This window comes from Typopeltis vanoorti, chromosome 4 (assembly GCF_054136105.1).
Source record: "Typopeltis vanoorti isolate ZY-2024b chromosome 4, IOZ_Tvanoo_1.0, whole genome shotgun sequence".
NCBI lineage: Eukaryota > Metazoa > Arthropoda > Arachnida > Uropygi > Thelyphonidae > Typopeltis > Typopeltis vanoorti.
In genome coordinates this window covers 37,752,446-37,768,413 of record NC_143552.1, presented here as the reverse complement: position 1 = coordinate 37,768,413, position 15,968 = coordinate 37,752,446, and the positions used below count along the sequence as shown (strand labels likewise).

The 15,968-nt window shown below is 32.1% G+C and overlaps 1 protein-coding gene across 5 annotated transcripts in view; it reads right to left on the bottom strand.

The window, feature by feature from the left end:
* The window catches only part of LOC150107233 (protein turtle-like), a 374,905-nt gene that overhangs the window by 101,441 nt on the left and 257,496 nt on the right, over window positions 1-15,968 (bottom strand). For all 5 annotated transcript variants that reach the window (XR_016548181.1, XM_090391086.1, XM_090391087.1 and 2 more), the window contains exon 3: window positions 8,866-8,976. Coding sequence is in view for 4 of the 5 variants with exons in the window: in XM_090391086.1 (XP_090247212.1) it covers window positions 8,866-8,976 (111 nt within the window). In the remaining variant the exon portion in view is untranslated. The remainder of the gene's footprint in view (window positions 1-8,865; window positions 8,977-15,968) is intronic.

The window sequence follows — 15,968 nt, the reverse complement described above, 5'->3', positions numbered from 1 at the left end:
AGCCCATTCAACTCAATTATCGTCTTGTATTTATCTCCTTGGAGCAAAGAACTCTTAAAAAGGATGCTAAAATCTTATCCAGCGCTCATTGTTATCAGTTTTTTTTTTAGTTTTTCTTCTATTAAATATAAGCAGTGACTGAAATAAAGGTAAGAAAATCGATATCTTCAAACAATACAGCCAACCATATAAAAGCATCCATTTTTTTAAAAAAAAATTTTACAAATCGATATGCTTATAACCCAACTTATGTGTGACGTTTTAAACTCCCTAAAAAATTTAACTTGTCGGTAACAACTGCATTCTGGATACCTACAGATGAAACTATGGCGGCCGTTCATTGGTAAACAAAATAAATAAAAAGTGATATAAAATAAATATATAATAACAAACTTGGTTTGTTTGTAGACACAAATAAAGCTAAATAAAATTTATATAAATTTGAGATTGTCAGGTATTTCAACGCAACAACCAAGGCTTATGAATCCTGAATATCAAAAACTTGCTATCATAGAAGCATCATGCAAAGAATAACAGGTTTCACAGGGGCAGTGGCATTTGCCTTTCATCATCCTTGTTTGCACAAAAAGGGCCAACTGATAATTTTTAGACTTCGAGACAATAATGTGATCATCAAATATGAATTACAAAGTAAAAAACAATGTTTGAAATTTAATGAAAATATGGATACTGTTTTCACTCGACACAATTCTCAGACCCTAGTTATAAAGCGTGTCAGGACAAAATTACACAGGAAACAATTACACGGGATAAAATTGCGCTGCAAAAATTACACGAGGACGAAATTACACAGGGACAAAATTATACAAGGAAGAAATTACACAAAGAAAAAATTACACACTGATAAAAATTAAAAGGAAAAAATACACAAGTAAGAAATTAAAAAATTAAGAAATTACACAGGGAAGAAAAAACAAAGAAAAAAGTACACATAGATAAAAATACACTAAGAAGAAAATTAAAAGGAAAAATACACAAGTAAGAAATTACAAATAAAATAAAAGTTACCAAAAATTGTACAAAATTTATAACCAGCAAGGGGTAAATCACTAGTGCGGATTTGGGCAAGGGGATTACGGATGTGGTTAAGTTGGAAACTCAAAATGATGTAGTGATTAGCTACTCTAATTAGTACTTAGTACTTAACTCAGATTTACAAGGAATAATTTTCTAAGGTAAAACTAATCGACAATTGTTAATCACCATGAACTGCTCAAGAATTTCTAAGAATTGTTTGGGTGAAGGTATATAAGTAAATTTTTGTCTTACATTCTTCAGTTCTAGTTTAGTGACTCGTAATACAACTACAGTAGTGTATAACGTGCGACGACGTAATAAATTTCGTGATTTTTTTTTCAATTAATTTTTAATTTACCCATGGCTGATTTTGAGTACGGCGTTAGTAATAATGGTGTTGAAATTATAATTTACAAAGGATTTGAGTTTGTTCGTCACTGTGAAACTGCTATCGGAACTATTCATTGGCGTTGTGCAAAGTTTAGAATTTTTACATTGTCAATCGCTGCTCCATACCAGCGACAACAAGATTATCCGTGAGTCATCAGAATCATGTTAGTAGGACTTTTGAATCTGAAGCTCATCAACTTGCAAATCAAATGAAAAGAAAGAAAAATGTCGAATCCAGGCGCAACGACTCATGCAATTATAGCTAACAATTTAGTGACTGTATCAGACGGATTAAAAATGTGCCTACCGAAGAAGAGCTCCATGACGAGGCGATTAAATAGATCCAAAGCTAAAACAATCGGAAAAATTCCGTCAAATCCAGATAACAAAAGTTGAAATACCAGAGAAGTACTCTAAATGGATTATTCACGATTCCGGGGCAGAAGATCCAAAACGTATAATACTAATTGGTCACAAGGCTCTTCTAGATCAACTTGCTTGTAGTTAACGATTTTTGGCTAGCAGATGGTACATTTAAAGTGGTTCCAGAAATATATTATCAGTTATACAGTATCCATGTCCAATATGATTCAGGCGTCGCTTTTCCTTGTCTACTGGCTCTTCTACCAGGGAAAAAGGACGAAATATACGTGAAGATGCTGAACATGTTACTGGAGCAACTTCCTCAAGCTCGACGACGAAAAATTTTGACCGATTTTGAAACAGCAGCAATGAATGCTTTCCGTGCCGTGTTTGAAAACATCGAAATTGGTGGCTGCTTTTTCCACTTATCACAATCTGTTATATGCAAAGTAAATGAATGTGGACTAGAATCTCTATATGAATCCAATCAGTCATTTGCAGTACACATTAAATTGTTACAATCACTTGCACTTTTACCAGAAGAAGAAGTGTTAGAAACATTTTTAGGAGTTGCTGATCTGTTCTCTAATTTAGACGAATATAATGAACAAATCGAGCAAGTTCTCCTTTACTTCGAACATACAAATATTCGAGGTCGACAGCTCAGGAACGGTACTTACAGACAACCTCTATTCAATATTTCTACTTGGAACCATAGATACTCTGCAGCCAACCGTATATCTAGAACTACAAATTGTATCGAAGGATGGCACTATGGACTTAAGTCGCTCTTTCAGTGTTCCCATCCAACTGTTTGGAAATTTTTGGATAACATTGTTAAAGAATTATCTTTACAACATACAAACTATTTGCAGCATTTAGCTGGTCAACGAAACCCAGGACGTCGTAGGTACATTTCGTTAAAATAACGTATTTCAAATATTGTACAAAATTACGACTCTAATAGACGATTGGAGTTTTTACGTTGTATAGCTTATATGACTTAGTGTTTGTTTTTTATTATTTTTTAAAATAAAAGTAATTTTTGCAATATTAAGAAAGTTTATGTGTTTAATTTGACAACCAAATACCAATAATATTTTAATCGAATTAAAGTCAACAGGTAGGTCTTATAAAGTATTACAAAATTAACGGAACTCTTATCCGAAAATAAATATAAAATTCATCATAAAAATTTAAAAACTCTAAAGTAAAAAACTTCGGTGTGAATATTCAAATTTGTGTAATTTTTTCTTAGTGTATTTTTATTTATATGTAATTTCATCCTTGTGTAATTTTGTCCCGTCTAATTTTAACATGTAACTGTTATAAAAGTATTAAACTACAAAGGTGAATATAAATAATAAGAAAAAATTAAATAAGAAAAAAAAACGCAGAAATGTATCAATATATTATAGAACGTTTCTATTCGTATCTGCAAACCAACAATTATCCTACCTCATACATAATTCCTAGTTAATAAAAACCCGTTTGTCTCTGACAGCCCATTCCAGGTTAATTTGTTTGATCAGTGTAAATCATACGCAATTTAATACTGCTCTTTGGTTCTTAATTTCTCTGCCTTGGAAGGCATATTATCTTTGCCGCTTCTTTGAATCTTTTATGTAACCGTCTTGCAATGTAGGGCATTTCTGTTCAATTTCAAACAGCATTCTGCTTTTTGTGCGTACTATGAAATAGTAATCCTGACTTTCACCGATTTGTTTTTCATTTGCTTTTATTTCTTTTCCCTCTGCGAATTTCTTCTGGTCTTTTCTATATAGCAGACTCTACATGAGCAGGAAATTGCATAGACAAGTGTTTCTTTCATAGGTGACTGTTAAGATTTTAATTCTAAGAATAAAGGGATTTTTTTTAAGGGAATGCCTACCTTAATATCATTATTCCTAAGAAGATAAACAAAGTACGACCAGAAACTAAGCAGATATTTGTTCATGTTGTTGGTAGTACGTATTGGAAAAACTTAATCTTACATAAAGAAAATCCACAGATTATGTTGGAGAAAAAAAAGATAGCACAGGGCTGAATTTATAACTGCTGGAAGTAATGTCTCTTCAGTAATGTATTAAAAAAGTAGTTTTATAAGTAGTTTTTATTGACTCAATGTATAGTGTATCGTGGTAATATTGAAATATCACTGCTAGCAAATTCATCCTTTTTTAATACGCACACAAATAATTACCACTTATTTCACTAACATCCACGTGTAACATATTTCTTTACACAGATCTTTCATTAACAAATAAATATAGCTTCAACTACATACAACCAAAGGTCATCGTTGCACCTGACTATTCTACGTAGGTTTTTTATTTAAATATTAATATTTGTGTAAAACAAGCGACTATTATAAACCCACAAACAAAAAAAAATATTAAATTAAAGCAAGTACGATATATCAAAGAATGTGATATTCACAAACATCTCGAAGACACAACTCCAAGAAAACACAAAAGAAAATTCCAGACATCAAATACCCATATAGACATTCCATCTCTGAAAGTGTAATAGATACATCAGGTAAACTATCTTATTTACAAAACAAAATGCGTCGAGATTTTCGTAAGTGACTTTATTTTTACGCGACCAGCCGTATGATAGATGACGGAGCACCGCATTTTTCGAGCGTAAGCCATTATGCATTGAACATGACAGCGTGTTGTGATAAATAGTCGCATCCCCCCCTTCTTAAAACCCAGCTGTTGTCAACTCTTAAACCACAAAGTCAGAAAACATTCCTTTCCAAAAGCGAATACAATGAATATCGAAGTCTGTTTTCAGTGTATGGAATGGCACTTCAATGCCCATTCAACGCACCTCCTTCCCATCTTGAATGTCTAATGGACTACGCTTAATGTGAACTTAAAGCCTTATATTAAATCGTACATTTTGCGCTATATGACACTAAGTTGTGAACAGAACTATAGAGAAGTTTGCTATTCTGCAAGCTGGCATTTCGCCCGCCCAAAATAATCCATTTAATGGCTCTAAGATTAGGCTCCATCGCAGACACGAAGATATTTACTTTCCCTATATATCAGCAATATAGTGCCGTAACACTATTCGCGAACTTTATATAAAATTTAATACGCCGTTATCTTCCTTATATTGCTTCATTACAACGGAGCTCAGCTCTAAGATTAGGAAGTACCGCTGAATACCACTGCTGCATCCTCTCCCAAACTAAATATTTGCTTTAAATACATCAAGTCAATGTTCTAGTTCCGCCCATACCATTACAGCCCAGCGAACGGTACATTTTCATTATTTATCTTTCGGTGAACGAATGGCTATCTAAATCGCTGGTCGTAGCCATTGTAAACAATTGTTAGCGCGATAAATATTATTAAACTACGTGTGGATGGAGCAAAGATTTAAAGGATACAAATGAATTTAGGTAAGTGTCTTGTTTTCTTTTCAAGCAAATGATTGCTTTCAAATAGAGTGAGTTCACCTTTTGTCAATGGAGACACTACTTTAATGCACATTTGTGATCGTATTCGCATCATCTCTGTATTCTCCTTCTTGTACACTGTTACCAAGTCTTACTGCTAAATAACCCGCTAAAATGCGAGTCATAACTCCGGATTATTTTTAATTTAAAAATCACAGAAGACCCACAAATTATGTATCAGTATATTGACAATTATGGAAAAAAAAATACAAAGTCCTTATATTTTTAAAGTGAATATCATTAATCCACTGTGACATCATACAATTACAGCATTTATAATATAGAAATTTTATTTATGAGATTTTTTAATGAGAAAATCACGTATTAACTAAAATTTACAGTATTTTAAATCTGGTGAGAATTTGATTCAAATCGATTGTGCAGGGAATGATAAGAGACTCCAACAGTATTATAAAATGCAAAATGTACTAATCAGATGATAAATTTTAAAAGTTAATTATCTTGTTTGGGATGTAAATGCTTTAGTAAATACCCCTTTATTATTTATATGCCGAATAAATACATCAAAATTAAGTAACGTATGATTCCGGCATTTGTTTATTTCAGTACGTCTTTATATTATAAATTGTATTACTAATGTCAATTTGCTTTTTCTTTCTAAGAATCGTTAGGTAGAAAAATGTGGAGCTAACTAGAAAATCTTTACTAGCAAATGTATGGATCCACTCTTTCTGTAGTCCATCTCTTCAGGAATCGTGTTTAGAAAAGCGATCTCAGCTATGCAAATGTTAATTATCTTACCAAAAATTCTAATTGTAACAACAAATAAGAACATTGTGTAAACCTCTTTGGAATGAAAGAATTCAACAGCATAAAATATGTAAGGAACAACATAATGATTCTAATTCACATCAATCGTGCGTAAATTAAGCGTTAGTATTTTTAAATAAATCTGTAGAATTCCATGAAGCTTTCTTCAAGTATACACATATTGTTAGGACTCAAATGAATAAAGATAATGCGACTGCATTATGTTATCAGTCCATCATTAATAGATTATAAATTATATTCTGTCTTCAAGCCGGTGCAAATAATTAATGACATTCTGTAAGCTAAAGGATTTGCAAGCTTAATTCCCAAGATCATCGAATGTAAAATCCGACTTCAGACTCCTGAATAATTTGTGTTTAGTGTGGAGCGAGAGATAGAGAGAGAATATTATCCTGATGCCGGTCGGTTTAGAAACAGCGTATGGCTTCGTTCAGCAGTTAATACCCCAAAGTACCAAGTTCTTTATTGTCGTAAAAAATCCGATTTAGTATTAAAATTTTTTACACGTATTAATGGAGAACTTTCTCTGAACTGTACATAATAGATTATTCAAAGATGCAATGAATTATCACTGTTTATGCAAACGGTAATCCTTCCGTTCCTCCCAACTTTCTGGATTCGTAATTTTGTGAGACTTATTATATTTGGGCATGCATATATACCAAGGGCTGCAATTTTCTCTGATGTTATGATTTATGCATTGATATCAATGGTACTTCTGAATCGAAGCTTGGGTGTATGTGTGTTGGGGGAGTGTTAATATTTAATGTTATGAATAAGAAAACAAATTAAATACAGTAAATTTGTAAGTCTATAGTATTTTTAACCCTTGGATGTGCTATACACTGTAGGTGTTACTTTGCCTACCCACGCACATATATGTAATTAGTTTGTCCCACTGTCGTTATATTAATAACTTGTAACTGTCCTCTCCACATACATTTCCCTCTTTCAGCTTTATCTACTGTTTAGATGATACAAAGACAAACGACAGATTTCAGAAGAAAAATAAAATTAATAAATAAACAGAACACCCTAAATCAGACCTTCCGAAGAAAATAGGATTTAACTACATCCAGCGATCGACCTGTTTGCCCCTGTTCTCCAGGTTTGTCAACGCTGGTGTATGTTTGCATCCTGATACAATAATGACATCTCTGGCATGGGTTCAGTGGAGAGGGAATAGAGTGGGGAGGGAGGAGTTGTGCTTGCTATCCATTAAACTACTCTAGCAATTTCCTATAAGCGGAGTTCCGGATGATTCTTTTCCATATTTAAATGCCTCCTATTATAGCGACAAATTCGTCCATTTAGAACTGCAGGGAAAGCCGATATTTTATGTCAATATTGCCAATAAAATGAACGACATTGCTCCTATTCAGAAATTCTCCTAGGAGTCGCGATAGTGTAGCTTAGAAAGTAGATTAAATCTTTTGCAATGCGAATTTATGGCCACAACCTAATGTGCAGCTACTAAACATAATGTAATATCTATGCAAATCATTCTTCTTTTGCGGAGATGGGAATATTATGATCGGATACGACCAAGCATGCGATCAAAATCTTTTTAAGTACCATTTTATGTTATGCTAATTGCGTTGGAATATTTGATGAGATGTCTGCATAAGACAGTGCGTCGTCCCACTACAATTAACTTCCTTTACTATTTTAAGCAATTGGTAATTATACACGACATAAGCACGAAACCAGATTGTCATAATTACATATAAAATAATAAATTAGTACCGTAATTTGTGTCATTATCAACATTATTAGTCCTATATGATAGGTCTTTATTAAACGATTAAAATTCTTTCCCCCCCCTGGAAAAAGCGTTTAATAAATAATTCATTGTTTCTTTCTCCGTATCAACTAGAAAATGTAAAAAAAAATCGGTTTGATAATATGTATAGTGCAATTAAAATGAGTTAGGAGGTAAAGGAAAAAATAAATCACATGCATTTTTGTAGTGCACGTGAACTGTTACGTAATATTTTAAAAGCAGAAAATAATCGCATTTCAAATATAAAAGCATTTGTTATTTAAATTTATGTTGTGATATTAAATCAATGTATTTCACAGTGCATATAAATTAAGGATAAACTTCAGAGGATTACAATCATAATGATGAAAAGAGTAGGTAATAATCCTTGATTCAGATAAGGAAAGATATGACAATCATATGTTTGATTCTCTGAAGCAGTGAATAAAGAGTTATTAGTCCGCTGAACTACAGGAAACACACGTGACTGCTTTAATCAAAACCGGGATTGCATCGAAAAAATTACATCCTTGACTTGATGCATATGTCAATATTCATGGTCATTTCATGTGACGTCATGAGATTATAATTTTTTTATTTAAAGAAAGGAAACCTTTCACTTAGTGCCCTGGTGATTTTTTCCCAGACTATTTTATCAGTTTTTTATTAGATATAGATATGATGGCATCTATTGGAATTAAGAGGACCAAAATAGCATTTAGATTTCATAAGTTTGTGTCTTGTTCTGTTGTATACTATAGTTTAGATTATGGTAAACTTCAATCTCATAGTGTAAAATTCAAGTTTGTCGTTTGTTTCAGTTTTATTTAATCTCATTTTTTTTTTTTTTTTTTTTTTTTAATTTTTGACCACGAAATTTTGTATGTCTATTCACCAGGAAGAGATTAATCGCGTCTTTCTCTTTTAATATTGGAATGCTGAATGATATTACATTATATTTAATTACACATGCGTCTTGCACATAAAATTATAAATTGCACGTAATTATAAATAAAATATACACACTTAGATGCATTATTTTTACCTCCAACAGCTTCACATATTAGTCGTAAAGAATCGCCTTCGTTATACGTATCTGTTAAACCCTTCATCAGTTTTCCATTTTCATCGGTAATTAAAGGTTCTCCTGGAGGCACTACATAAAACAAAGACATTAAAAGGTTATATTTTGTACTAATCAAATAGGTGCTAATGTTTAATTTACTGCCTATATTGAACAATAAAAGGAACGGTATCTGGAAATAAATTCCCTGCGTTCCACTGGGAATTTACTTCCAGATAATTTCGTTCCTCTATGCACTAAGATATATCTTTAGCATAGGAAGACAAACACATGACTAAGCTTTTTTCCCCCTGTTTCTAGAAAAAATATAACGTGTAGTTCATAATACAGTTGTAAAATGATCGTGCTTTTTAAATACGTTTGATGGCGGATCTTTTGCAACTTTCTGCTACCTAAGAAATCCTCTTGGTGTAATACATTTTTTCTTTGCCGATTATACCGCAAGAGATTTATAACACCCAAGGTATCATTACACCTCTCTACCGATCAGTGTGAAAAATTTCGCCGTTTTCTTCGTCCCTAAAGCATGACACACTTTACTTGTCAATCCCGTCTCTGAATCCTGAGCAATCGATTCCTAATCTTCTCCAGGCAGCCTTCACTTTACTGACTAGTTTATCCGTCAATGCATGTGTCTGCTAGTCGCTAAGTAATGCGTTCTTTCACTTCTAGCGTCCAGCTTTTCGTAGTTATTAACGCAAGGAACAAAAACTATCTCCAGGTAGGTATGATAGTTGGAATCATTTCAGCAGTTGTTTCAAATTGCTCGATCTGTATATTATTTGAGACTATATTTGGTGGTATTGGATCCACCATCATCTCTCTCACTGGAAGTATCTAAAAAAAGCAGAAAACGTAGTGTGAGAAAAGGGGGAAAATATCGGTGTAGCTAAATATAGAGCGTTCCATCACGTTTTATGGGTGTTTTCTTCATATATAAAAGAAATTGGTTTATATAGGAGTAACCTTAAACCATACCACTCGTGTTTCAAAAACATAAATCTCTTGTATTATCGGTTGTCCGCAATTGTTATTTACTGGTACTTTCACAAATCTTTCTGGACAACCGAATGAAATATGTTAAATTTTTTAAAAAAATAATTAAATATGTTAATTGAAAAGATTTATGAAAATTATGTCCATATTCAATTACATAATATGAATCCGATTTTTCTAACAGAAATTATCAAGAACTTATAATGGAATGTTAATTTAAAAACTAAAAATTAAAATTTTGGATTAGAGCGGAATGATTATGGTCACGTGATCCGGTCTTATTACGGAGTTAAGTTAAAACACCTGTAAAAGTAATAGGAAACCATACGATACTTACTCTATATAGTTATGACCATAATTAAGAATACATAATTAGTCCAATTGAGAATCCCTGTCTTCTAGTGGTATGACTTGCTTTTCACAAGGGGAGGTTATAGCGACCGAGTATTACCGGTATAAGCATAATATCTGAAGCAGAAGGAAATTAAAAGTACCATCGTACTATTAGTTCGCCTTGGTAAAGAATATCAACTTCACATGGATCTGACTTGACTATTCACACTGAGGCTACCTGATTACACAGGATACTTAAATATCAACCGGCGATTAATTAGGAGCAGAGGTCATCGCGGTGCTGGTATCTGACCCAACTGTTCTTGAAAGCATTGCAAACTTCAACTGATCTGTCATTCACAATTGGTTTAGATGGCTTAAACTGAAGAGATTTCGAAGAAAGATTATTATCTCATGCATGCAATTAGGGGACTGATTTTGCTAAGCGCCGAAAAACAGACAAACAAAAGAAAATCTTCCACAGACCTAATGAAACTTTTCTATAAGTACTTACAACATAATGACATTGGACCAAGACTGTTTTGCTTGATTTTCTCAGTGAAGAATTTCAGAGGCGCAAATTAGAGATTCTTGTTCTACAGGAAAAGGATGGACATGAAAAGGCAACCCTCAGAAGGGTAATACTCGATTCATAAGTGAGGAGGCAAATATCATCAAAATGTATGACTTAACAGAAATGCTTATAAGTAATGATCATCTCGGACATAACTCATTGATTACAGGGTACCAACTACTAAATTTCAAAGTGAAATTAAAGCTCAGAATGTAGTTACTATGTTCACGCTCAGGATAATTCTTCTCTCCTTTCGGATATGTAACTGATATTGGTGAGGTGATGAGTGAAGACGATTAGGAACGGTTTGGCTTTACTGTGTTCAGGTACATATACTGAATGCAGGACATCCTGTTGGTCAACAAGATTAACTGATCCATGAGTTGTTAGGAAAAGAGGCAGGTCGAAATGAGATCGACTAACACTATCAACCTTAATAGAACTGCTTTCCAGTGAGGCACATCTCGCAGAAAGCTGGTCAGTCGGGTCAGATCCTCATAACCATGGGCTATTTGTGGAACTTGAATGCGTACATAAAAATGCTAAAAGGATTAAAAATTTATAAAAAAATTCTTAATGCAACCAAGAATCGAAGGACCCCTATGATAGAAAATATCATCGAAACACTAAATAGATTTTTTTTTTTTTTTACATTACATTACGGTAGCCATAATGCTTTTATATTTAGCACCAATGGAGTATCGAGAGTGAAAAATAAATTATGCAACGAACTAAGAACTTGTATTGGCATCATTTTGAAGAAAATTACCGATATCATATAATATAATATATAATATAATACACAATATCTGTATATAATATACAGATATCATCGTCATCATGTGTATCAAAGATTTAGGCCTAGCAAGGCCTGTTCCGACCTTAGAAGTCATGTTGAAGAGGACAACGTGTTTCATCCATTTATGTTTGTATTTTTTAATTTTTTCTATTACTGGTTCTTGGTTTAATTCTTTCATAATTTCTTCATTTCTTTTGTGATCAAATAGGGCATACTTTGCAGTTTAACTTCATTTCTGCTGTTGTTAATCTATGTTTGTCTTTTTGTTTTATTGTCCCGATTTCGCTTCCATACATTAAGACCGGTAGGGCTAATGTATTGTATACTTTCAGCCTGGTTTGTTTTTGAACTAGGTTTGGTTTAAATATAGAGTTAATTACTCCTGTTATTTTTAAATATTTTGCAATTTTTATGTTTATATCTTTTTCATTTTCATAAGTGATCATACATCCTAGGTAGTTAAATGAATTCACCTGTTCTAAGATCTTGTTATCTAATACTATTTTAGTTCTTGCTGGATCTTGTCCTTTAAAGGCCATAGTTTTTGATTTTTATGTTGATATTATCATACCATAATTTTTGGATATCTCATTTAGATCTAAAATAGCTTTCTGTAAGTTATCTTCAGAATTTGTAATTATTATTTGGTCGTCGGCAAAGAGGAGAGTGTTTAAGTTTACTGTAGGAGAAAGTTTAATTCCTTGATGTAAAGTTTTATTCCATTTTATTATTATTTCATTTAAGTAGATATTAAAAAGAGTTGCTGAGAGGGGACATCCCTGTCTGACCCCTTGGTTTATCTCTCTCGTATATGACAGCTCGTGATTTAATCTTATTTGTTTGTATTTGATTATTTTCATATATACCTGTGATAGCTTTTAGGATATTATTTGGTATTTGACTTTCTTTTAATGTGTTAAATAATATGTTTCTGTTAACTTTGTCAAATACTTTTTCAAAGTCAATAAATGCAATATGTGTTTCTAAATTGTATTCTCTTCTTTTCTCTATTATTAATTTTAGGCAAAAGGTAGGGTCTATACATGATCGTCCTTTTCTAAATCCATTCTGTACTAAAATAAAGTTTTCGGAATATTTCATTAGTTTGCTATTTAAGATTCTGCTATATATTTTGTATCAGAAATTTAGTAGTATACTGATACCTCTATAGTTTTTAGGGTCATCCCTATTACCTTTTTTTAAAGACAGGAATCACAATTGCTTTTTTCCATTCTATTGGAGGGATACCAGTTGAATAAATTTTATTTAAAAATAATAAGAGTCTTTCTTTGAATCCTGTTCCTGCGTATTTATATAGTTCTGAACCTAGCTTATCTTCTGCAGGTGATTTTCCGTTTCTTGTTTCTTTCAGGCTGATTTCTAATTCTTCTTTAGTTATTTCCTTTTCATTTTCGTTAATTGTTTGCCAGTTGTCTTTTTTTTAAATATTTGTCTGTCCACAATTCTGTGTAGTAATTTAGTAATTCTTCTAATTTCAATTCAGTGTTTAATTTTATGTTTTCTTTGGTATCTGCATTTAAGTGTTTCAAAATCTTATATACATTGGGTCTTATTTTATATAAATCATGTTCTAAATTAGAAACAAATTTGTTCCATGATTCTCTATGTTCTTTTTCTGACTTCTCTTTTAGCTATGGCTCTTATTCTTTTATATCCTATTTCATCTTCTAATATTTTACTGCTTAACCATTTGTGATAGGCTTCTTTTTTCTTTTAGATTATTTCTTTGATTGTATCATCCCAGATCTTCAGTGTTTTCCTATTATTGAATTTTTTGGTCTTTCCTAAGCTTTCATTTGCTGTTGCATTTAGTATCGTTTTTATATTAAGCCATTCTATTTCTATTTCTTCATTTTGTTTTATTTTATCTAGATACTGGTTAATTCTTTGTTCATATAGCCATTGTACATTTGTGTCATTCAATAGTCTAGTTTTATAAACAAATGTTTCAATTTTTCTTTCTGTTCTTGTTACTTGTAGCCATTTAGATGGTAATCTTAATTTTATTTTAACAAGGAAGTGGTCACTGCTTGTTTCATATCCTCTGTGAACTCTAACGTCTAGTGAAATTTTGATGTCTTTTCATTTAATATAAAGTAATCTAATATTGATTTCCATCCATTTGCTGCCCAAGTATATATATGTATGTCTTTATGTTTATAGAAGGAATTCATTATATTTAGGTTATTATAAACTACAAAGTCAATTAATTTTTTACCATTCCTGTTTAGAGTATGTTCTCCGTGCATTCCTCTAGTATTATTAATTTTCGTGTTTCCAATTCTTGCATTTAAGTCTCCTGCTAAAATTAATCATTTTTATTTATTTTATTATATATGTTATATATATTATTATATATATACAGATATGAGCTAGAGTCATATGCCTTCGCAGGTCGTGGCTGTTAATTATAACCAATTTACACTGTCAGGTATACATTATGAAATCACTCGGTTTTGTGTGTTGTATGAGTGAGAACGAAACCAGCTAATTCATTCAAATTGGAGACTCCTATTCTTCGCGTTTTAGACGGTATTCAAAAAGTCGCGGCTTTACAACTAAACAGCATAATATGTTACCCATCTTTCATTTCCTTACCAAAAAAGGTATTTGCTTCCAGGAGTAGCTTAGCATACGAATTAAAGTTTTCAAATCTCCTACTAAAGAATGGATTAAATTCTTATCAGTATTTTTTTTTTAACTTGGCGACGTTTTATTGACACTATATTAGGAATCCGATTTATATAGTCTAAAACGAATATATGAAATAATGTTTACACTGACCTTTGAGACTTTCGGACATTGGTAGTGTTTGCCGCTGTTCGAAAAGCAATAACTTCTGTTAGAAGAACGTAAGTCATTTTTCCGATGGATATCAGTAATGTAGAAATGCCTTTCATATTTGAGATGCTTTTAAGGTAAGACACGCATTTCCATCTCTTATGCCTTTTTGTGACACTTTCATGTTTTGAGAAAAATAATGGTGGGATTGTTCTGTTTTTGTTTTTTTGTGTATTTCTAAAACCCAGAGAAGAATATTGGTCTGAGCACCTTCCACTCCAAAGTATACCTGTGTTGATGAGGTGTTCTTCATTTAGTCGCATGGCGAGGATAACGATGTTAACGTTTTTGGTGCAACTTTGCACACTGTAACTTAAACAAGGCTGTCTACAACTATAAAGAATACTCCCTGAAAAATTCTTGAAGGTGTGTGTTTATATAATCTAACTCCATAACGAATGAAAATATTTAGAGAATGGTATTTCAATGTAACATGACCTCCAGCTTTGTTTGGTGGTTTCTTAGTCTGGTATTGCACTGAAAGCAGGAAAAGAAAGAAAGAAAGAAAAAAATTAAAAGCCTCCCTGAAAATTTAATAATTCGCTGAAAGAAATTGATTTCCAAATAGGAGCATAAACTATTTTCGTGACTGAAATCATTAATATTCTATATGGATATGAGCGAGTAAACCTGGCAGCTGTTTTCATAATTATAAACATTCTAATTATATACAGCACATAATTTTCTTCAACAAGAAATTATTCCTTGATATAACAATATATATATATATATATATATTAATGAAGCATCACATTACCTATTTTGATTATCCTTACTAGCTGAGAAATTTAAGTTATGTGTGATACTTTCTGAGAATTTTGTTTTTATAAATCAGTACTGAGTTAGTCATTCTCAGGTCAAAAGCAAATCAAATATTGAAGTTCTAAGGTCTACTAATACCCTAATACTGGATAGAATGGCTTCAGTTTTATTAAAACCAATTTAGTCTTAGGTGTCTTGGTGTCTCATTTAAAATCTTAAGCTATGTAATAATACAAATCCATAATCGGATTAAGCGTTTAGTGTTCAACGATGCTAGCCGTGAAATTCGCAGCAACAGTAACAAATGTCTGTTAATGAATCAAAGACAATAAACCATCTGACAATGACAGAACCACATAATTTTTTTTCTAGGTCACTTTCAGGTCTATTTCATTCTTTATTTCACAGCAATGGCAAACAAAACAATAATGAAACGATGCTTGTGGTATGAACTTGATAATGAAATTATTTTCGTGTACTTATAGCTAAGTATTCCTAAGTATGCGGAGATCTCATGATATTTGACAGAGGTAGTTACAGAAGAGCGTCATCGATTATTTCAAATGACTTCTAGTAATTCGTATTAAAATAAAAACTGACAAGTGTTATGGATAACTTATATCATCCATAAATTATCCATGGAGACTTCTGATCTAGCAGATTCATCTCGTATGAAAAAAATTCACAAGGCGTACTTCACGTTGTATGTGTGTGTGTGTGGTATTTGAGGATAGGTCT